Genomic DNA, 24,313 nt, shown 5'->3' with positions numbered 1-24,313 from the left:
AATGAATAAATTAGCCAAAGATATTAAATAAGAATGATATTTTGCCCTCTTTTACAAAGATAAAAATTAATTTATTAACAACAAATTTTAATAAATAAATTATATAATTACTGAATGTAGAATAAAATGAATAAATGGATATAATAAGTGTAATAAAATTTATAAGTAACAATAAATAAATAAAAAACATAAATAAGGTGCAGTAAATCTGTTTTTCAAAATCTGATTTATAAAGTTTTACCACTTTGTGTGAAAAATATATTAAAAACAATCGTTGAAAAAAAAATTATTCAATTTTTCAAAAACACCTTCTGATTTGTGGCAAAAAGCGTAAAGAAGTTATATTGAAATATTTTATTAATATTATACAGCTATATTAAATAATAGATTTACTAATGACCCTTTAACTAACTGGACATTCATTTCCAGGTTTTTAGAAAGTAAGTTGTAGTTTTTATAATCTTATATAAGTGTAAAAGATCATTTTTTTTCTTTTTATCTCAATCTTGGATATATTCTACATGTATTTTAATGAAAAAGATGTGATGAATTGGTGAAAAAATTCCAGATTCTTTCCAGGAATCAAACCATCTGATGTTGAGCCAATACGCTTACTATTTCATGAACTGGTAAGCCAGTTCGTAAATTTGTTATGCCTGTCCTAAAAGATTTGTTTAGCATGCTATTTAATTCAGCAAATGCAGTAGCTCATTTTCTAGTCAGACACACTTTAAATGTAGGAAGGAAATAAAATCTACAGTCTAAAATTATTGACTTAATACATATCTTCTCTGTCATCTAGACTTTACTTATTTATTTTTGGTACTAGGATTGCATATATGTTTTCAGGCACATTTGACTAGGAATAAAATATGTGAAAATATGCTACACCACTGTTGGGAATTAAACCTAAGTCTAACTGATGCATAAATTAGTATGCTGACAACATGCTAAATTACCTTGGAATTTTGAATAACTTTATATTATAGTGTAATAATATTGTAACTATAATACAAATTTTACAGATATTTTTGTTCATAAAATGTATGGATTTGGGTTGATGTGAATAGTTATGATTTGGTGCTGAAAGAAAATAATAGTTGATTTTCACCTTCACTACAGTTTTAACTCTAATGAGTTAAGATGTGTAGTAACACCTTAAATAATTGGTAATTATATGAATTAAAAGGAGAATAGAACCATTTAAAAATGTTTGAATCATTATTATAGAATATATTTTATCTCATTTCTTTCTGAATATTAACACTGATAAAGTCAATCAATGGTTTTATATTGATGACAAAACAAGGTACTTAGTGGTGGTGTATGTACAATTCATTAAACCGAAGCGTTTAAAATCTATTAGTATTTTATTTAATATTTCAGCCAAATGTGTCATAGCATAAAAATGTAGCATAACTTTGTCATATTTACAATATTTAGCAGTAAATTAATTCTACAATTTAGCATAGGATATGTAGCTTTTAAGTAAACGTCATTAAAAATCAAATAAGCAATTCAATAAAAAAATTCCATTCAAGAATTATAAAAATAAACTATAAAATTATTTACAAGATTATATGTAATTAAGTTTGTATGATAAGTTCTTCAGTAAAAATACAAGACTGTACAGATTATGACATACAAGAATAATAATTCTTTGAGAATTAAAAATTTACTTTGAAAAAAAAATATATTGAAGTAGATTATAAAATATAATTCAGTGTATTATTTTATTATAGAAATATTGTAAGAAATATATCGGTGACAATAGAAAAAAAAATACTAAAAATGAAGTATGTTCACAAGAATATACATTTAGAAAAAAATAAAACCCATTTAAAAAGTTGCTGAATATTTAATTTATCAGCAGACTAATTCTTGCTGTTAACTGTATATTAAATTATGAAGAAATTCCTTTATATTATAAATTTTTTTATTATTATATATATATTTTTATCATCTGTTTAAAATCTGTCTCATATTAAGAAAAATAGTATTCAAAATTTGTTTTGTTATTTCCAGCTTTTTGAGTAGCTAAATAATCAGCTGCATCTATGTGGGACAGGATGATTTCATTCAAGACATTTGTGTATAGATACACATATGTTAAGGTAATAAGAATTCAAAATGAACTTTTCTTCAAAAGGAATGACCTGTTAATTTTTATTAATTTCACTTAAGAAAATGTTTTCTGTTTTTAAACAGAGTAGGCTGGATGGTTTACAATTTTTATTGTAAATTTTCTGGTTATTTATTACAGAGATGTCTATAAAATATAAAGAACATCATTTCTAAGATTTTTTTCTTAATTCAATATTTTATTATTTTTACATATCAAGTATAAAATTATAAAAAAATGAAATTTTGTATTTAAATATCATCTTCATGTGTTCAAAGAAATGTAAACGAGTGTTTTACAAAAAGAAAAGAATTTATAAAATATTACTCTCTCATTAAAATTTTAATAAAGAATTTTCTGAAAATTTATTATTTTTTTCAGGAAAAAAATTATTTTTTGTATGGTAAATCACTTTTTTCAAGATTATAAATTTTTAACATCATTACTACCAAACCCTTTTAAACATTTTGCATATTTTCAAGTTTTTTTCAGTAAAAACTGAAAGCGGAACACTTGGACTAATGATTTAATCTAAATTTATTTGATTTTTAGCAGTTTCTGCCAGTAAACATTACTTTTGTAAGAAACTAATCTAATTGAATGATAAAATCTAATTATTGAAAATTATTACAAAGATGTAAAGAAAGTAATGTATTTGAATTTAAGAACTAACTACACCTACTTCCTGTAATTAATGGTGAATTAATTTTAAGTTGTTTTGTTATACTTTAAAATGAAAAGAAAAATAACACAACGTATTAGCATTAGGAGTATGTTATTGATATAAATGAGTGTAAGGGTAAACTCTTTTGATGTAGTTTTGAAAATTAGCAGGTTTTCCTTCTAAAACAGTTAATAATGGAATGCAGTCAGTATTGTTACAAACTAAATTAACGTTGGTCAGTGGAGATTAATATAACAATAGCAGTAGATGGCATATATATATATATATATATATATGTAATTAAAAGTACACTGGAAAATATGCCAGGTCAGCTTATGGGTTCTGTTGTACTTCTGCAAAGAGCTAGAACAATAATCATTTTACTGAGTTATTGAAAAAAAATACTCGAGGAGATTCTAATAGATAGGAAAATATTTACTGATACATATCTTATTTTAATATTTTTACTACTAATAAGAAAAAGTCTAACTTAGCCATTTTAGAGTAAAATATCACATCATTTATTTAAAAAGTTGAAATTTTATATTTTTTTGTAGATACAGAAGAAATCAGTATCTACAGAAAACTCACACAAAGAACTCTTTTGATTTTTGGTTGTTAAGCATTCATATTTATTCTTTATTATAATAATACACATTAAGAATGTAAATAATTTTTAACTTTCCTAATTTTCCTAAAAAAACATATTTTACTGAAAAAAATGAATAACAACTTATTAAAAGGGTTTTACTATGTTTATTAAACATATTTTTACAAATTCTAAATAAGGTAAAACAAATTTTTACAAAATTTTATGTATTTACATAACAGTATAAATATTTTAGAAAATTGAATGTACCAAAGAAATATCATTAGATCTCACAATTCTATATAATTTATGTATTCCATGTAACTTATATAAATTTAAAAACAGTAGTTCATAAATTTTAATTATAGAATTCCACTATATGTACTTAATGGATAATTTAATTATTTGTCTAAAATTGTTTATATAATTCTGGGGGTTTTGTAATTGAATATTTCAAATACATTAGTTATTTGGTTTTATGTTTGTTAATGAAGCTTGTATTGGCTACTAAAGCTACTGGTATTTTAAAAAATATTTTCAACTTAGTTTAACACATACAGAATTAATGAAAATTTTGTATTTTTTTATCAGAAATTCAAGTTCATAACTATTTTAGGACTGCTGTTAACAATAATTTTCATAACTTTACTACATTTACATTTTTTATGATAATTCCACAGGCTTATGTAAGGGAATATGTTAGTATAACATTTTAGTCTGGCTTCATTTTAAAATGAAACAAATATTGTGTATATTTTTATCAAAATGTACTATTTTGAGCTTACACAATTTTTATTTTGTTGAAAGTTGAATGAAGTTCATTCTTAATTATATTTTACTACCTTCTTTTTATACCATAAATGTTGAAACTTTCACTTACTGCATAGATTTCTCTATTTGTAGTCTCAAAAAATTTTAGTTAATTTTGTATTTAATGAAAGTGACAATGTTCTAACAGAGAACGAAAACAAAGGTTCAAAATTTTTGAAAAAAATTGTTTTAGAAAAATTGAATATTCAGAACTTTTTGAAGTATACCAAATAACACTGTAAGTATTATAGGATTTTTACATCAGATCTGTTTTTAGAATCCTCTTTTTTCACTGAGTAGAACTTCCTATAAATTATTAAAATATCTATCAACATTGAAAGTTAAATTAAGTTTAAAATTAAAATAAAAAAATAAAATTCAATAGTATAACTAAAGTTAGAATTGACTATTTTCTTTTTATCTTATTCCATTTACATCTGTTTTATTTTACTAAAATTGACTTTTTGGATTTGTTTTAACCACCTATTATTTTTTATTAAACATTTCATTAATTACAATTAATTTATTTAAGCATGTTTACATTTATTTTAATGAAGAATTAGAATACTTGAAAAATTAAATAACATTTTAGTTCAGAAAAGTTTTTAATTATTAAATTACATGGAATAATAATTTATACATGACAAAATTAAGATAAAAATAACTTTTTGTATTTACAGTTTACAAAATTAGTGACATGGCTTTCAATAAATAAAAGTGATAATTGATTAAATAAAAAGTGCTTTGAATATTTTTATGTGTTTCAATATTGGGTGTATATCTGTTGTATGAATATAGTTGTGCGTGTTTATGTATATGTGTGTAAGTGTGTGTGTGTAGTGTAGTATACCTCGCGGCCTGGCAGCACAGGCACCGTTGACAGGTGGTGAATTGTCCATGCAGAGACATCGACTGCGTCCATCTCTAGGATCTATCTTGCAGTTTGTATACTGAATCTCTTCACAATCTTCTGATGTGCTGCATTCTCTCACCATTGTACCTTTTCCAGCACCAACCACGATTCCCGCTAAAACACATACACACCACCACTGCCCCTACTCTCCCGAATAGTTTTATTTTTTAATACTACAATAACCTTACATTCTTTTTTATTTATATACAATAACACGACGACATCTAAAATACAAGATTGCCACATGTGAAATATCAGTGCTGCATGTATGTTCCTTATAACAATGACTTAAACAGTGTTATCACAGTAATGCGTAGGGCACTATGTACACTCAGCATACGTAACATGAAAATTTTGAAGTGCATTTTGAGATACAGAAAAAAAATCTTGTAATTATTGTCACTTGTAAAAAAATTATATTTCTCATTTATTATTCAGCATAATTCTTAATCCTGTTAAAAATTTGTCAAAAAATGACATAAGCTCCAAGAAATACATGTACTAAAATTTATTTACTACAGTGGGACACTAATTATCTGAATGCTGATTATTCAGATATCCAACAATCTGAATTGTTTACATCCAGACTAGGCAATTTAAAAAAAAAAAGTAACATACTATTTAAATAAAGCTTTGCTTTAACAGGAATTGTATTGTTATTGATCTTTTTTTACTAGGTCCATAATTGACTTTTTTTGCAATTCCCCACAGGAATTTGCAAAAAGTCAACCATAATTGACTTTTTGCAAAAGACTGGTTGCAAAAAAAGAAATTTCAAAACAAGACTGGTTGAAGTAACAAAAGAATGTGAGATTTTCTATTCTAGATATTTTTTTTTTTTAAATGATTGATTAGGTGATGTTGTTAATAAATGAAGATCAATAATTAAAACAAGTACAAGATTACAAATTTTTTAAGAACAAATAGTATTTTAAAGGTATGATTTGGTTAATGACTATCATTTAGTTTTACTTTATTAAACATACTGTAATTTTTTTTAAATTTTTGTAATTTCTAAGAAATAGATTTTTTATAAAATTCCTTAACTTAACTCAGCTTTTCTTCAAATAAATTTTTGTAAATCTTTTTTAATAAAATTTTTAAATTATATTTTTTATAAAACATTTGGATAAGAAATTTAAATTTGTCTCAGAGAGATTTTGTAAATTCTGATTCTTTTATTTGCAAATTACAGTATTTATTAGCGATGTATCCAGTGTGTAGGATAAATCTTTTTTAATTTTTCAATGACGTTCATGATCAATATTATGCATACAATAAACAATGCTACAACATTTTGTAACCAAATAAAATTTTGAATTTTCTTCATTTTAAATTCAAATTATTCACCATTTAAAGGCAATAATTGCTTCAGACAATGTTGTAGAGGATTTCTGAATTGTTTAATACATCACTGATATATAACTGAACAGTTATACACCCACATATAATTTATATTTAAATTTGTGAATTTCCTTCTAAATTATTACTTAATATATACATCTAAACATACATGCATGTTTGCAATATGTGATTTATTTACCATAAAATTATGGTTGCATTCCTTTTTTTTATATTTTCACACACATTACTAATATAGTTTTTAGAATTTGTGATTTTTAATTTTTGTTTTGTTCATATATTTTTGTGTTTTAATTTAACAAATGCAGTTTTCTTCTTTAAATGTTCTGTGTTTGTGCGTATATGTGTTTATATATGAAATTTTATCTATCAGTTTATTTTTCTTTCTTTGCTTTAATTAATTATATAATTTAATTATTTATTATAAGTATTAAAAAACCTACAAAATCATATCAGGCTAATCTTTACAAAAGATAATTCAACAAAATGGATTTGATTTGTATTACTGTTAAAAAAACTTTTCTATTCCTTCATCACCATGTAAAAATATAGATAAAAGATTAAAAAGATCTGTTAAAAACACTTTCTTTCAAATCGATGAAAGATTTTTTTTATCAGTAATGTTGTTATTTATGATGCCCATCTCAAAGAGGACCTGTTTAACATACTATGATGATTGATTAGTACTTTTAATAATATTAAAAATATTACCTTGGGCAGATTAAATGCACATTCATTGACAAAAATTCAAGAAATGTATATGCATTAAACACAATATGATCAACCTTTGTAAATTATCTCATATAAACAGGGCACACAGATATATTTTATACACATCACCACAACATGCAAATTTTAAGCATAGCATACAGAAATTAAAACACAAAAAGTTTGATGACATTAAAATAATATATTGAAAACAATACACTATTCCACTCCATTATTAAATGGTTTCTTAAGCATTTCAGAGTAGGTGCTAACAATAATAGTGCTACCTGTAATACCAGTGATGAAGGGACCATGACGTATCTCAAAAAACACTTCTGGAAGCATACTTCCATATTTGAAAACTAATCAATTTTACATTTTTTTCACCATTGTTTGGCATTCTGCATTATTTTATTTTGCATTCAGCAACTTTACATTCTGAGTATGCATTTTGATAAAATATTCTTACTATTTAAATTAGAAAATACTGTTTATTCACTGACCCTAATGTATAAAAGATCAAGAAAGTACTCATAAATCTTAAAAAAAAACAAAATTATTTTGTTGTTTAATCATTACTTTTAAGGTTAATCTAATATTAATTATCAGTATTCATGGTAAAATAACCAATATTTTGCTAAAACAGCTGTTCTGCAGTGATACAGGACCATGGTGGAAACCTGTTCAAGGTATAATTATTTTTAATCAGATTTAAATGTCTATGTTAACAGTATAGAACTATCTTAGAAATGGTTGACCAATTACTGAACTATAATTATATAATCTCTTGACTAAAATGCATAATACAATTCATGTATTATAATTTTATTCATGTATAATACGAATGTATCTTTTTTTATCTTTTATATCCATAATCTTTTCTTAAATATAGACTTAAAAAAACTTATGTTTAAATCAGTAAGTAAATCAATACCACTAAATTCCTTTTTAATTGATCTACCAAGACCATCAAACATCTCATTATGATGAAGCTTTGGATCACTACTAGGAATGTGCTTAATAATTCAAATTGTTTCAGGATTATCAAGAGATTCAGGATTTCAAGTAGGAGTAACTTGATGATATTTTTATAATCAGATGCCCTTCCTTTTTTGTGTATATATAATACAAAATATAAATTATTATTATTATTATTATTATTTAAGTATTATAAAAAATAAAAGAATAACAAATAAACAAATGAAAACAGTGGGCTCTAAAGCAATCTATTAAACATGATATTCAATCCACATTTTACATTAATTTGGAAGTAGCATATACAGAAGTGTGTGAATCTAAACATATAAAAACATATATATTGACAGTTCATAAATACAGTATACGTAAGGTACAGTATATGTATATGTACTTACAGTATATGTAAGTAATATTAATGAACTACAACAAAAGTATTTGTAATGTTTGATAATAAATATTTGTATATGGGAGGGGTAGGGTTTGTCCTCTGTAACTCAATAATGCTTACTCAATTTTCATGAGGTAGGTATCAAACAGTTTGTCTGAAATGCATGAGTGATACTAAGTATTTATTAATCTATACTAAATAATAAACTAATGTACAGTAATTTTTATATTATGAAACATTTTTTATATTATGAAAAATTAATTTTTGGATAATGAAAAATGTTAGTGACCAAAATTTGAACCCAGAATCTTCCTGGTGAAGAGCAGAGGTTCTACTACTCTGTTATGGAGTATATAATGAGTTGAAAGGAATATAATGGTGTATGATAGATGTAATTTTTTCAACATGGTAAAGCTAGAAATGTTAAAACTCATTAATGGACTATTAAAGAAATGTTTGTACAGCAATTATCAGTTTTTCTAATAAATATAACCTTTTTTATATATGTTAAATAGCATTGATTATTATGGTTGTTAACTACTAAAATTTGCCAACATATGCAGTAAATTGTACACTTAATATCACTGAAATATTGGAATCCGTGTAGCTTCATCATTGCACTTTATATGTATGTCACTATTTTAACCCTTTGTGTTCTGTAATTATGACTTATTAGGAATAATAATGAAAACTTTAATAAAACTAAATTTGATCATCATTTAATGTGCATCAATTTTTATGAAAATTATTGTTTGCTGGTGATTAAAAATATATTTATGTGAATTTTTATAACAATTATTAAAATAATTTATTAGAATGAACACTTTTTATAGTGGAATACAAAGTAGCACAAAAACTTTAGAAATTTTTATCGTAACTCTGATTAGGCTGAAAAAACCTGAAAAAATATGTGGATGAAAAAATATGCTTAAAAATTTCAGAGTGGAGGAAACATAGAAATTAGAGAAGTATTAACCAAGGAAATTGTTGTTATAATTAATGTAACAGATATAATAGGGAAAATCGTAAGGTTGGAAGCCTAAATGTCAGCAAAGTTATTAATTATGAGATAGTGTTTATGTGAAAAAAAAACAGAACAAGAAGTAGGTACTGTCAAAATCAATGGGTTGAACATGCATTATTAAAAAAGTGAGAGTTAGGTGGATTTTGCCACTGACAGATCTATGAAAAAGACTGTAAAATTGTTTAAATAAAGTCAATGACTTCTGAGGTTTTTATACAATATGATGGTAAAATCTTCCATGGTGTTTACGCCAATGCGTAAAGCAGTTTTAAGTTAATTCAACTGGTTTGGTATTTGACTTATTTTCATCTAAAATTTAACAGTATTTCGGTGTAATGAATATTTTAATTATAAATAAGAATTTTTTTCATACACTGAAATTTATGCTTTCCATTCAGCGTTCGTATAAATATATGCTCAGCTGATTTTTATTTATGACTTTTGTATTTATTTATTTATTAAGTTTTAACTCTGTATTATTTCATGTGTATAATGTTTAAAAAATAAAATAAAAAAAAAGAAGAACAACAAAACGTAAACGTGTTGCATTCACTCGGCTCCTGACGATTTAGCGGCTCTTCACAGTTCACACAGCACCTTTCGGATGCACTCGGCTTCTATCGACATCACTCGGCTCTTTACAGTTCACTCGGCTCCATTTACACTATATAAGCCGGCTCGCCACTTGAGTCAGGCGTTTCCGCTCTACTTCCATACCCATCCGGCAGCATGACTGCCTAAACCCGTCATCACCACATACCACGGTGATGAAAGAGCAATCTTTCTCACCACTCCAACAGTTCAATCCGCTGTGCACTTGGGCTTTTTCTTTTTCAGGTGAAACTCCAAGTACTACAAGGACAGCTAGAAGAAAGCGTGTTTGGCCAGACACCACCAGACCCCCCAAACCCTCCGCGGACCATTATATTTTGTAGGGCTAGACCAGCAGCTGCATCAAGTCCAAATTTATATATAATAGGGGGGCGTCTTATTCAAAATTGTCACCACCCCTGCGCACGGGCGCACGAAAAACAACCTGCGTTATGTATATCTCTCCTGCCTACCCTTACGGCGGGCAGACATCTAATTCTTAATAGAGGTATATCGCGCTCAGAATAGTAAACCGTAAACCATACTTCTACTGACTGAGATAGCTCTGAGGCGCAACGCCCCAGAGCAATCCATCCAACCACATTTCCTTAATTCAAACCAAGTTAAATTGAATTGAATTAAGTAAATAATTAAGTGTAGGCCGAAAAATCGCCTCTGACGTCCTTTCCTTATGAGAGGACGCCCCCTTAAACGAAGGATTTCAGCCAATCCTTGGCTGAAATGGAGCGCGTCACGGAAGATAAGCTTATTAGCAAATCGTTCCACCGGGCCCCTACCGACAAACCATCTATTGGATCGGAACGCAATCCAAACTTCACAAAACGAATAAACGTCAGCCACTATTAATAACCGTCAGTAAATTAGAATCACCCAGCAGCAAAGGACGAAAGTCCGTATACTGCGGAAAATAGGAGGGTATTGCACCCTCCGACATCCTTGCGTTCCGTTCCAGTCAGGCGTTCTGAAGGGGAATTACATCTGGAGGACAGGTTTCATAAGCCTAGCCTTCCGCGGTCGGCCCATAAAATGGGTTCGATAACGCTGGTTAAACAACGGATTGGAATGCAATTAAATCCGTCCTTAAAAACACAAAATATTAAATAAGACAAAAATTGAAAAATTAGACCCGTCACCTAAAATAAACCTTTAAAAACACGCCCGATAGAATCATCCAGCAGCAAGGGACACTGTCCAGGTTCTGCTATATGCAGGGATTGAAAATAAACAAAAAATAGCTGATATGCAGCAAGGCTCACCCACTAATACCTTTACACAATCAGCTAGACAAACTAGTTCCTCCTTTGTGTGCATTTGTGTGTTCACTTATTGAAATCATTCTCTTCTATATTGAAATATAAATTTTGTGTGAAGGAAAGTCTGGCTTATATTCATGAAATATTTATCAAAAATAAAAACTTTTCTATTTTAACGTCTTTATTATCCTAGTTCAAATTAATTTGTTCTAGTGCAGTCCATTTTGCTTAGTAATCTGTTAAAAATTATGGCTTCCAATTAAGGAAATCTCTCCTCTTTTTTTATGATATAAGAGTGCATCATTATCCTTTTATCTTCATGTATTGTACTTGTGATGTTCATTTCTTGTGTTAAAATTAAGTTTATTGTGACATGAGTTACAGATAAAAAATTGTGCAGAAAACAAAGTAATTGATCATGAGGAACAACACTATCTTGAGCATCGTGACTAACCAGTTCAGGAAAAAACAACTTGAGTTTAACAGTATTAGGATTGGTTTCATAATTGGAAAAATTAATCCACTCAGTGTTCATGATGATGAAGCCAAATTGTACAACTGTCAATATAAACAACATTGATTATTGAACCAAAATACATGAAATACATAGGCTACTTGGAGTAATAACTGACATTAAAAAATCTAAAAAAACTGAACATGATGAATTAAAAACAAAATAAAAAATTAATAAATTGTCTTAGTTTCTGAAAACAGACATTTTCTTATCTTTGATTAAACAGTTTTTTTTGTATAGAATATAATTTTTAAATCAGTATGGGTGTATAATCAGACCAGAAATTAAATAAATTTCAAAAACATAACATGAAAAATGTCAAATGACAAAATGAAAATTATGTCGAAAGTAAAACATACTTTCAACTCTTTAGAGTTTTATCCACTCTTTAGAGTTTTACAAGATAGTTTTGCATATTTTCCTGAATGCACCATAGACTTAACGACTAAAAAATTTGTTGAACATTTAATGTCAAATTAATTTTACATAAAATAAAAAAAATAAAAATTATTCTTGACACACATAAGAATTGGTTTTTAAAGTGTCAGTATTATTTGTGTTCAAAATTTTTATTTGTAGTGTGTAAAATTGTTATAGATTTGTTATATTGAAAATGTCGTAAAACTAATCTAAAGTAAACAATGTAAGTAATATCGCAAATTAAATTTGATAATTTAAATATAATAACCTGCTTATATGACGTAATTATTTTTAAATGTTTATTTTGAAAAAAGTAAAGAAAATAAAAATAATAAAACCGTTTAAAAAATTTTTATAAAAAAAATTATACAAACATAAATAAAAAAAAATAATAAAATGAAAAAAAACACAGAATTATATAATAAATCTTTGTTTTTTAAATGTGATTTAATATTTTAAGTGTGTTTTAAAACTTTTTTTGTCAACTTATTTATATTTATGTAGAAAGCGAGTGAAAATCCGGGTAAAAAAAAGTTGTAAGTTTTCTAGAGTGGATGAATTTTTTTTTGTAATTGTAACATAATCTATTAATAAATAAAATAATCAATAGAATGAGCAATCATTCTAAAATTAAACAATTTTGCGATCTATTTACATAATTTTTTTTAAATATTGGAGGGAACGATCGTTTCATTATCCATTACAATAACCTGTTAAAACCTGAATACATAAAAGAAAGGTAAAAATGTAAATTTCGAATTTTTCTAATGCCGTTAAGAAAAAAATAAAAAGTAAAGATTTATGTAGAAATATAAATTCGAAAATGGTGAAGTTTTATATACTTATCTACTTAAGTTATGATTTATTTAAACTTTAACAAGAGTTCGGGTAAATTTGATATTGAAAAGTAGATGGTTCTTTTTTAAAATTAAAACTATTTCATATATATTATTTATTCTAATTCGGGAAAACAATTAAGATCCTATTTTATATCTTAACGATTAATGCATTTTAATTTTCTTTATGTTATTATTTTTAATTTATAGCGTAAACATTTATTTAAAAATAATATTTTTATTTATGAAATAAAATAAAAAGTTGAAAAATATTGATGAATTTTTAAAACATACAATAGCTGTTGTTTAAAGGTATATTAAATAGTCGTTCAATTTATGGTTTTCAGTTCTTGTACTTCATAACATGCAAGAAAATTTAGTTTTCGTGTTACAGCTCACTACTTACCTACCTTTCTAAAGTAGCAGAAATAATAACAGTAATAATAACATATGAATTGGTTACGTGTAAAAGATTTATGGATATATGAAATACGCGCTAATAAAGTTTATAGTTATGTTACAATACTCAATTATTTTTTAGTTCTTATGTAACGTAACAAATTATTTATTCTTGTATCTCTGAATTAAACAAAAATATAATATTTTAGATAATTAATTTATTTATTAAATGCGTGATTAGTGAATATGTAATTCAATATCTAGTGTTTAATTAAACACTTTAAAGGTAAATCTAAATGTTTTAATTTTTATATCATCTAATTGTATAAATAGAAATAAATTCTAACAAAAATTTGAGGACGAAATATTTTCAGTTCTATATAATCTGTATCTTATATAGTTCTATATAATCTGCAAACATAACAATCTATTATCGTAGATTGTCAGTAGTAGAGATATGATAATTCGCAGTTTTTTGTTGTTTTTTGGTGGGTTATCTTGTTTTTTCTTAGAACTAGATAAGTTTACAAATTCACTTAATTACTTAATTAAAAAAAAATTATACTTTTTTGATGTTCAGATCGTTATACCATACTGTCCTCTTATAACTACGTACATGCCAGATAAACAGCCCTTATTTACAAAACTTGGAAGTTATTCCAAGGGTTCTTTTAACTAGCCTGTAGAAATAATAATAATCTATTTAATATTATTCATTGAAATTATCACCAATCTTATTAGAAATAATAAGTTGTTAATCGTATTCTAAATCAATCTAAAGCATTGCAATTATCTTAAGACATTTGAATATGTAATATCAAGCTACTAAAAAATTGTTAAGAAATACGCTTTTTTTTCAATTGAATAAATGTAATTAATTGCAGAAGTCATTTGTAACAGTAATTCATAGTATACGGAAAGTTTTTATTTTTTATACGATAATAAGTTCTCAATAATTATAAAGTTATAAGATAATTATTCAACAAACTGGTCTTAAAGAACTCCAAGAATAACAGACGTAGAGCTATAAAATTTATCATTACCAAATATACAATTTTTATGGGAATTTTAATAAATATAATTATGAATTTAAAATACGCATCAAAAATAAGTACAGTTTTTCAGAGTTATCCTAGCGTTGATGGAAAATATTCTTTCCGATGTCTTTGGTTGTTTTAACATTTACTGAGAGTGGAGGGGATGCTCAGAGTAAACTGTCGTGGGAGAAAAGCGGAAACTGAAAGTTTTATAAATATTTCCTCCTCTCCATTTCCTTAAAAACAGGATAAAATCATACAGGATACATCTTCAGCCAAATCATCAGTCAAATTCCTCTCATAACAACTGCACTAGGATAACTTTGGCGAACAGTACAATAGAAATAAATACAAGGGTGATTTCTTTCTTACCGAGCTGTTACATGTAGTTCTGAAATTATTTATTTTCGTTAGTAGGGCACTTTAAAATCTATTGTCACAACATATTGCATTTAACATTAATCTAAACACAGTAATTGAAAATATCAAATTTTTATTAAAAAAATAATAATAAATGTATAACTATTAAAATTAAGTTGCATATAAAAAGTCTATCTTTTTTTACAATTAAATACCTACGATCTGCTCTCACATTGAATAGTTGTGTTGAATGTCTATAATTGACTTGAAGGAAAGAAAGCCCATCATTAACTAACTTCTCTATATTCTGGCTGGTACTTTGTAACAGTTGTCGATTGATGATAATAAAGTGAATTTTGTTTTTTGCTTGTGAAAAAATGTCTGACGGGGTCTTGAACCCACAATCTTTGGATGAAAGCTAGAGATGCTACGTAGATCGGGTTATCTTAACTATAGTATTATATTCGTAATGACGAAAAAAATTTTTTTAGAAAAGCGATAAACTTAAGGAAAAGAAACGGGCTTTCTTTAAATATTAATATTCCATTCTTAAAATAAAAAATAGTTTAGAAATAATTAATAGTAGCTTTTTAATTATATCTGTCGTAAAAAAATTTGCAAGGCTTTTTAGGTGGCATATTATTTATTACTGTGAAACAATGAAATTGCGGCTTAGTAGTAAAAGCTATAGTAAAAAATTATTAAAAAAAAAAACAATACAAAAAGCTCATTCAAAATATTTAAATTCATTCAGCCTTAATAAAAACAAAGTAACAAAGTTTAAAAATAGAATAATTATGATAATGCAAACTAGAAAATTGGGGTAAATCAACTGGAACGTGCAGGGTCTTTAAAAATTTCCAACAAAATATTGTTTTCTAATTTTAGATTATGATATATATATATATATATTTCAATAAATTTTTGTTACGTTTAAAAACATTTAATGTTTTTTCATTTACGAACAAAATATATTATGTAGTAAAACTACGAGAGTAATTAAATTGTGTTTTAAATATTACAGTTAATCCATAACAATGGTTAAAAATAGACATTTTTTAATTTGAATAAATTAAAATAACATAAAAAAATATTTTTTTACATGAAATTCTTTTAAAAATATAAACTTATGTTAATTTTTCATTATCATTTACGTCGTATTCAATCTTATCTAAATGACATTAGAAATATGTCTTGATGAATTAATTTCTACTATTATAAACGTGCATTTCAATAGCGAAATTAAGATTTGTAAACTTCAATTCTACATGAAAACTAATTCTTTCTTCACTTTTAAATTTAGTTTTCATTTAATAATTTCTAAATCTTTGCGTATATTTGTTTTTCTTTTATCATGAAACATGGATTACCAGTACAGAGAAATATCAAAATGAAGTCTATTTGGTCTTCTATCTATCTCTCTCTCTCTCTCTCTGTGTGTGTGTGTGTGTGTGTGTGTATGCATTGCTTTTTTCACTGTTATACAGAGTGATTTTTTAGTCCTGTTACCCAATTTTAAATGGAATTTAGGTGGAATAAAAAAAATGTATTTGTTACTTACAAAAGAGATTTAATAAAAAGCTATTACTTACATAATTGTTAAACAATATGCTCAAAATGCCCACCCCTTGCGGTTATACACACACGGACTCTTTTCAGCATATTAGCAGAAACCTTTTTAAGAGTTGCATTGGAAATATTCGTGATTAAGTCTGTAATATTGACTTTAAGTTCATCAATAGTGTAAGGATTGCTTTTGAAGGCCTCGGACTTAATATAGCCCCACAAAAAGTAGTCAGGAGATGTGAGGTCTGGGGACCTTGAAGGCCATACGCCCTTGCTTATTATTCGATCATCAAAGAACTCTTGCAGAAAATCCATGGTTTCTCGAGACGTGTGGCACGTAGCGCTGTCTTGCTGAAACCAGCAATACCGTTATTGAAGTTCCAGGAGGGTCACAAAATGGCGTACAATATTCCTGTATACTTCACCATTTACTGTCTGTTCAAAGAATATGGGTCCGACTATACGATGACGAGATATCGCACACCACACACCAATTTTTTCAGGATGCAAAGATTTGTCTTGTTAAGCGTTAGGATTTTCAACCGCCCAAATTCGACAGTTTTGACTGTTCACATAACCATCGAGATAGATCCAAGCTTCATCACTAAAGAACACTGTTTAAAAATTCGATTCCGTTATCATTTACGAGAGACCTAAACCAACGGCAATATTGCAATCGCTTGTTTAAATCTGGAGGCTGAAGCTCTTGGACTAATCGTACGCGATACGGATACAATTTCAATTTTTTAGCAGCTTTCTGAACACTCGAATATGACAAACCAACTTGCGTGGTAAGTTTTCGTAAACTTTTCCGTAGAGAATTGAGCAATCTTGTTTTCACATTCTCTAAAACGTCATCTTTCAAGCGAGTTGTTCGAACACTACGTTTTCTGTCGCAAACACTACCTGTCTCTCGAAATCGGTTTGCTAGCTTAGAAATTGACATTTTTTCTGGCGGAGGAACACCAACAAATTTAATTTGAAATGATTCTTTTACACTCGCGTATGATTTCGTAGCAAAATATTGTTCAAGAATGAAAACTCGTTGTTCTATGGTAAAAGACATTCTGTTCGTAACACGACCGGAAACGGTACAAAAGTTTACACAGCTCAAGGAGAATCAACTCACAGTGCCGTTTCTATACCAGTTGAGTAGCGCTACCAACTTCGTGTCACAAAATAAAATTTCCCTTTCTTAGGAAAGAATTGACATTAACAATTGGGTAACAGGACTAAATAATCACTCTGTATAAGGTAATGCAAATTATCATTTTATGTGCTAAGGAACAAATCATTTTTACCTTTAGTACTTCGGAACGTCTCTTACAAAGGCCTTTCATGTAGCGTTAAGAATTAATTCGACTGTATTAATACAAAATATAGAAGCTGTAATGGATATTTGCAATTAATTTTATGTGATAATAGCGTGAGATGTTGATACAATAATAAAATTTGACAAATATAAAGCGTACATATTTTTCAAATATAAACCATTATTTTAGTTAATTTGATAATAAACGACGTATGATGAAATATAAAATATTGAAGAATGAAATGAAAGCAATTGTAAGAGAATACAAACAGAATAATTACATGAAAGTAATGCTGAGGTGAACAAAAGATATTACATCAAAATTAGAATCGAGTAACATAAATTTTAGTCTTGATGAACATTTTTTTTCAGAGAAAAATTTAAACAATTAAAAAAAGGTTTGACGGAATAGTGAATGTCAATTTTATTATCTATATAGAAACAAAATTTCTCGAAAATATATTTATCAACTGCCTAGAATGAAATATCATTTTAGAAACAAAATTTCTCGAAAATATATTTATCAACTGCCTAGAATGAAATATCATTTTTTTCTACAAAAATAATCTAAAAATTTAGAAACTGTTTATGATACGGGGTTTTTTCAGAACCTAATTAAATTATTAAGTGTATAAAAATTGTTGAAATATTCAGTTATAGTAATTTTCTTATTAACCAAAACGTTAATTTTTCTAAATAAGAGAAATTAAGAATTTATTAAAAAAAATTAAATATAATTTTTCATCACAGACTCGAATTTTTAAATTAAGAATATATATTATTACAAATACAATGAAGTAAGAGTGAAATTTTTTTTTCATATCTCTTGAATGACTTATCGTATAAAATAAAAAGCAAACAATTGAACATTTTAAACAATCTCCAAGGTTCAATTCCTCCTGGATTCCATGTTACGGAGAAATTTAAATCACCAATTGAAAAATGATGCGAAATTTCTCTTTATGACAAATTAATTAATTCTTAAGGAAAAACTACGCAAATATGGAATAAAAAAAATACTAACTTCCAACGTCGCGGCTTTGCCAGCGCTATATGCCTTTTTTTCTTTTCCTGTTTAGCCTCCAGGAATTACCGTTCAGATAATACTTCAGATGATGAATGAGGATGATATGTATGAGTGTAAATGAAGTGTAGTCTTGTTCAATCTCAGTTCGACCGTTACTGAGATGTGTGGTTAATTAAAACCCAACCACCAAAGATCACCGGTATCCACGATCTAGTATTTAAATCCGCATAAATGTAACTGCCTTTACTAGGACCTGAACGCTGGAACTCTTGACTTCCAAATCAACTGATTTGGGAAGACGCGTTTACCACTAGACCAACCCGGTGGGTTAGCGCTATATGCCTAGAAAATTACATGTTTATTAAGATTACGGCTGTATTTTTTTAACAATTTTTAAATTTTATTAAGTTATTTTTTAAATTTATTATCAGCACTTAGAGATTATTTTCTTAAAAATTAATTTTACTGAAATGCTTCCCCTTGAATATGGGAGCAACCAAAATGAAAAAAAAAAATTTAGCAATTTCAAATTTTTAATGCTCAAAACGTATTTTATTAAACAATTAAGTTAAAATAACTAAATATTCCTCTCCTAAAGGGAAAGCTACCAAATTAAAAAAAATCGAAAAAAATTTTTTTTAAATTTCGTTTTTAATTTATTTAAAAACATTTTTAATAAATATCCTAATCATTAAAAACAAAGCCCCCTGATGCATGAGACCCAAATTTTCAAAAAGTCGAAAAAATATTTTTCGAAATTGTGATGCTGGTACAATATTAAAAACTATGGTTATTTTATTTTGTTGACCGCCTTGACTTCAAAGGTAAAATTAAAAGATTTAAATATAATCAAATTAAAAAAAATTATATTTAATAAAAAAAAAATTGTTAACATTAAAATTTATTATGATAATTATTTTTATTTTTTTTTTTTGTAATATGTTAAAGAAATAACCAAAGCTAGGTAACTGAACATTTTTGGTTGATATTTTGTAATAAATTCGCACGTTGTAAAAGAAATTCATAACTTTGGTTATTTTTTTCAATAAAAAGGAATTTTTTTTGGATGCAAATAGAGCTTAAAATGATTGAATTGCAAAAAAAAAAAATAAAAAATTATTTATATTGCTTGACCGGCATAGCCGGGAAATTTATGCAATCCAATGCTAGCTTTTTTTAAAGTAATTATGTGTTTAGATAAAGAAAAATGTTAATAGAAATGCTTAGATGAAGGATTTATTCCAAAAATCAAATTTTTAATGAAATCAGGATGACATTAAAGTCGTTAAAAAACTGCTTTGCCCCCAGCACAGCAAAATTTAGGAGTTTCGTCATTCCATTTTTTTCCATTATAATGGTTACATATTTTAATCATGTGAATAATATTTGAATATCTTTCAAATTCAGAAAGTCAATTTCAGGGTGTTAATGTGATAATCAAAAGCTTATTTGAACGGAACACAAGGACAGCGGGAGATTTATGTATCTGCTCCCTACTAATCGTAATACCTGGACAAAAGTCCCTTGCTGCTGTATCATTCTTTTATCGGTCGGGTAAGAATTTATTTAATGTTGGTTTTTATTTTGTTTTATTTATGGACGGAATTATTATCCGATCCGATCCTCTAGACCGCGAGCTGATCTGAAACCTAACACGAAGGTTGAACTCGATTTTGAGTCGGACGTATATATTATTCTTCAAGTCTTTGTGAATCTACTGGCGTAGATTCACGTCGTCTACGAACATAAATTCTAGTAGTCCTAAAACTCTTTCTTTCTACGTGTTCCGAGCTAGGCGTTATGAAAATATTAAATACCAAATTGAAAGTCGAATATATACCATTACGTGTATGGCTTACCCTGACGAAACTTCTTAGTTCAGTATATAAAAATGTACAGAGTGGTACCTTTAAGGTACCACTATTTACAAATATTAGTATAAATTAAAGGTACATTATCTTTAATTTACAACAAACTTATTTTTTTTTAACCTCCAGCGCCAACCGTTATTGCTTCAGAGGATGAGATGAATGACAAGTAGCGTGTGAAAATTTTATGCCTGACCAGGATTCGAACCCGGGACCTCCGGATGAAAGGCCTAGACGCTACGTAAATTATGATGATAATACGAATTGATTTTTTATAGAAAATGACGTTAAATTTGATAAATTACTTAATACTGTCCGAAAAAATCGATGTAGATATGAACAACAACAATCGATACAGACTAATTCTAATTTGTTAAAAGAAGTTCTAGATTATTTATCTATACTTTTTTTAAATTTATAATGTAGTAAGATTGGTGCGGTTTAAACTATGATAAATATTCTGGGGGTCATAAGAAAGCTACAGTTAAAATTTCCTAATGATTGACAGTTATCGGGAACAAACGAAAAAAAGGAAAGATTGACTCTTCATACAGTAGTAAGATATATAACATACGTAATAATAAATGAACGTGAAAATTACGTAAAAAGGAAAAAATAAATGCTGGAAGTATATATGAAATGTAAGCATGGGGGATCGGAAAAGATTAAAAGGACAAAGAGAGAAATGAAGTAAGGGATGTGTGAAGTAGAAGCCATCAGAACAATTCAGAAATAAAAAAAATAATTAGCTTGGATATATCATGAGAGCAGATCGATTATAACAGTTTTAGAACGCAACCAAGATATTGCTCTAAAACTTCCGAAATACAAGAGAAGTTTATTAAATTTTGTTTCTCTAAAAAGAATATCAGCAATATACAGCCGATTTCTCTGGTAAACAGAGTGATAATATATCACTTATAGGACTGTCAGTTTCATTTTAATACAGTAAAACTTCCTCTAAACGGAATCTGACGGGACCAAGTAAGAATTCCGTTTTGAAGAGGTTTCCGTCTTGCAGAGATTTTAAAAATCGAGCTAATTTATCGTGAGGTCCTGTGCTATGAATTATAGAAATGTAAAATGAAGTTAGACAAGAATAAACGTTTGGAATAATCCGGAAATTATACTGCATATAGAGAACATTTACCACCAATTTTCAAAAATTATTAGTAATTTTTCATTTAAAAGTTACATTTAATTAAAAAACATATACTTAGCTCAAAACACAACATGATCTAACAATAATTCTAAATAAAATCATTTTCTAAAATAATAAAGTAAAGTGTTCTGTTTCAATAATTTACTCTTGGAACTTTCGATTTCAAAGATATTTCTAGCCGTTAACATATTCTGTCACAAATCATCGCTGTTTATACGAATCGCGAATTCTTCCAGCTTACTTTAAGGGCTACTAAAAGTGTGTATATTTTTATCGTACCCTACAAACAAACCCGTTGCTGATGTATAGCCTTTTAATGCGTATACGACTCAGCAACATGAAGCGTGCGTACCTGCACCCTGTTGCTCAATAGTCCACAATACCCAACCTCCAAGTAGCTGGATTACAGGAGCGCGCCACCGCTCCCAGTCCCTGAACTCTTCTAGCTATGCGACCGTACCCAATGCTTTTCAGAAACTGTTAATTTTGTTTTCTGTGTCCTCTCCTTTTTTAAGTTTGAGCCAAGCATGTGACGGCGTATAATTACATAAACAACAGTTACAGTACTGTATTATAATAATAATCTACTGGATTTGTAATTTGCAAATCGTGGGAATTTACAATCTTTTTTTTTGTTAATTTCCTTTCCGTCTTATGGGACAAGATTAATACGTAAAATTAAAAGAAAAATCTATGTTTTCTTTCCGATTCCGTATTGCAGAGATTAATTTCTATAAAAATATATCGAGACGTGAGAAACCGTTTTGAGAAACGTTTTGAGGAGGTTTCCGTTTTTTGGAGGTTCCGTTTTGTGGAGGTTTTCACTGTATTATTAAATATTAAGTACATATAATAACTAACACGATGACAAATGATTTTATTTCTCATTTTCTCTAGCTAAACTTCGTCTTCTAGTAAACTTTTCGCAGTACAGAGGTATAAGTGCAAGTATATCACTTCAGTCAGGAGATAAAAAAATATATTTTAAAACCTGTTTAAATTCATATAGTATTCTCTTAGATATACTTTTGGAGATTATTATTTGTGTAAAATATTTTGTGATTCTTCCTCTCACTACATCACTGTAATAGAGTAATGTAAATTTTCATTTAATTAAATAAATTAATTTAATTATTTTTAAAATGAGGTAAACTTACACCGTGAAACGCAAAATTATTGATAATTTAAACTGAAATATTCACAAGTGATTGTAAAATTTTTCCAACTTCTTTTAGTTTATAGATTTAATACGTACTTTTTAATAATTTCTAATTTATATTATTATTTTTTATTATAACTATTTATTTTATTGGAAATACTTCTGTGAAATGTTTAACCACGTAAACAAAAGGAAGATCTTTTCTAGCAAAATTGCCCATTTCGTTTGAAGTGGGCTATGTAATATATAATTACGTACCGATCTGAATAAAAAGTTTGTTTATTAAGATTGCTGTATTAGTAATATATATAAAACAATGAATCTATTTATTATTGTTGCTTTTATAGAATTTCTTAGAATGATAGTTACTTAAAGAATGAAAGAAATATAACTATTTTGTTTATTTATTTATAGGACTGACTGAATAAATTATAAAATATTAACTGCTAAGTTTTTTGGTAAAAAACTAAAAATAGCTTAGAAAGAAATCAAATATGTATTTTTGTAATAAATGACTCTATAAAGTGAAACTGAATTACTATTGTTTTTTTTTTTTTATTATAATTATTATTATGAATACTACTGTTAAATTTCTTTTCACAGTATGTATATCACTGCTGCTATTGCGTGTAAATGTGTTTCTAACATTTATAGACTAGACTGATATATAGACTAATAAATAACAATCATTTAAAATACAAATGTAAATTAACAATTTTTTTTAGGAAAATTCTTATGTTTAGAAAATTTATTTAAAATTACGCACGAAAGCCGTTACAAATATAAGGGAAAATATTGTATATCTGCATTGATAAAATATTATTTTAAGATAACACTACTCCAAAAATACTTGATAATCAGCAATATTTTTTTATTGATTTCAAAAAAAAGGGTGCATTCACTCATGTCGACTTGTAGGCATAAAAAATATATTTTAATGCGTGGGGATTCAAGGTTTATTCTTCACTAAATAGACTGATTTAAGGATTTCTTGTTTATTTTCAGGAGGAAGTTCCTTTGGTAAATTTTTTCTGGATAACTTAATGGAGGAGTTTTTAAAATAAAAAGTTACACGGATTTTTAGGAGATATTTTTAATTTTTGTTGTCATTATTGCATAATATTGTTATAGATTGTTGATTTTTAGCTTGCTGTAATACTGAGTTCAACGAAGTTTTGAACAAAAATTCAAGAAAATTAATTAGAACTCTTAGGGTAAAAAATATTACAT

At 27.1% G+C, this 24,313-nt stretch overlaps 1 protein-coding gene across 3 annotated transcripts in view; it reads right to left on the bottom strand.

Annotated features, from left to right (window-relative positions):
- sosie (oogenesis-related protein sosie) overlaps positions 1 to 24,313 on the bottom strand; it is an 81,080-nt gene that overhangs the window by 44,268 nt on the left and 12,499 nt on the right. For 2 of the 3 annotated variants that reach the window (XM_075366445.1, XM_075366444.1), the window contains exon 2: positions 5,036 to 5,212. The exons of the other annotated variant lie outside the window; for it this stretch is intronic. In XM_075366445.1, the coding sequence (XP_075222560.1) occupies positions 5,036 to 5,212 (177 nt within the window). The remainder of the gene's footprint in view (positions 1 to 5,035; positions 5,213 to 24,313) is intronic. 3 annotated transcript variants of the gene reach the window in all.

The sequence above is a fragment of the Lycorma delicatula genome, chromosome 5, assembly GCF_047948215.1.
Source record: "Lycorma delicatula isolate Av1 chromosome 5, ASM4794821v1, whole genome shotgun sequence".
In the NCBI taxonomy this organism is placed as follows: Eukaryota; Metazoa; Arthropoda; class Insecta; order Hemiptera; family Fulgoridae; genus Lycorma; species Lycorma delicatula.
This window is presented reverse-complemented; position numbering and strand designations above follow the sequence as displayed.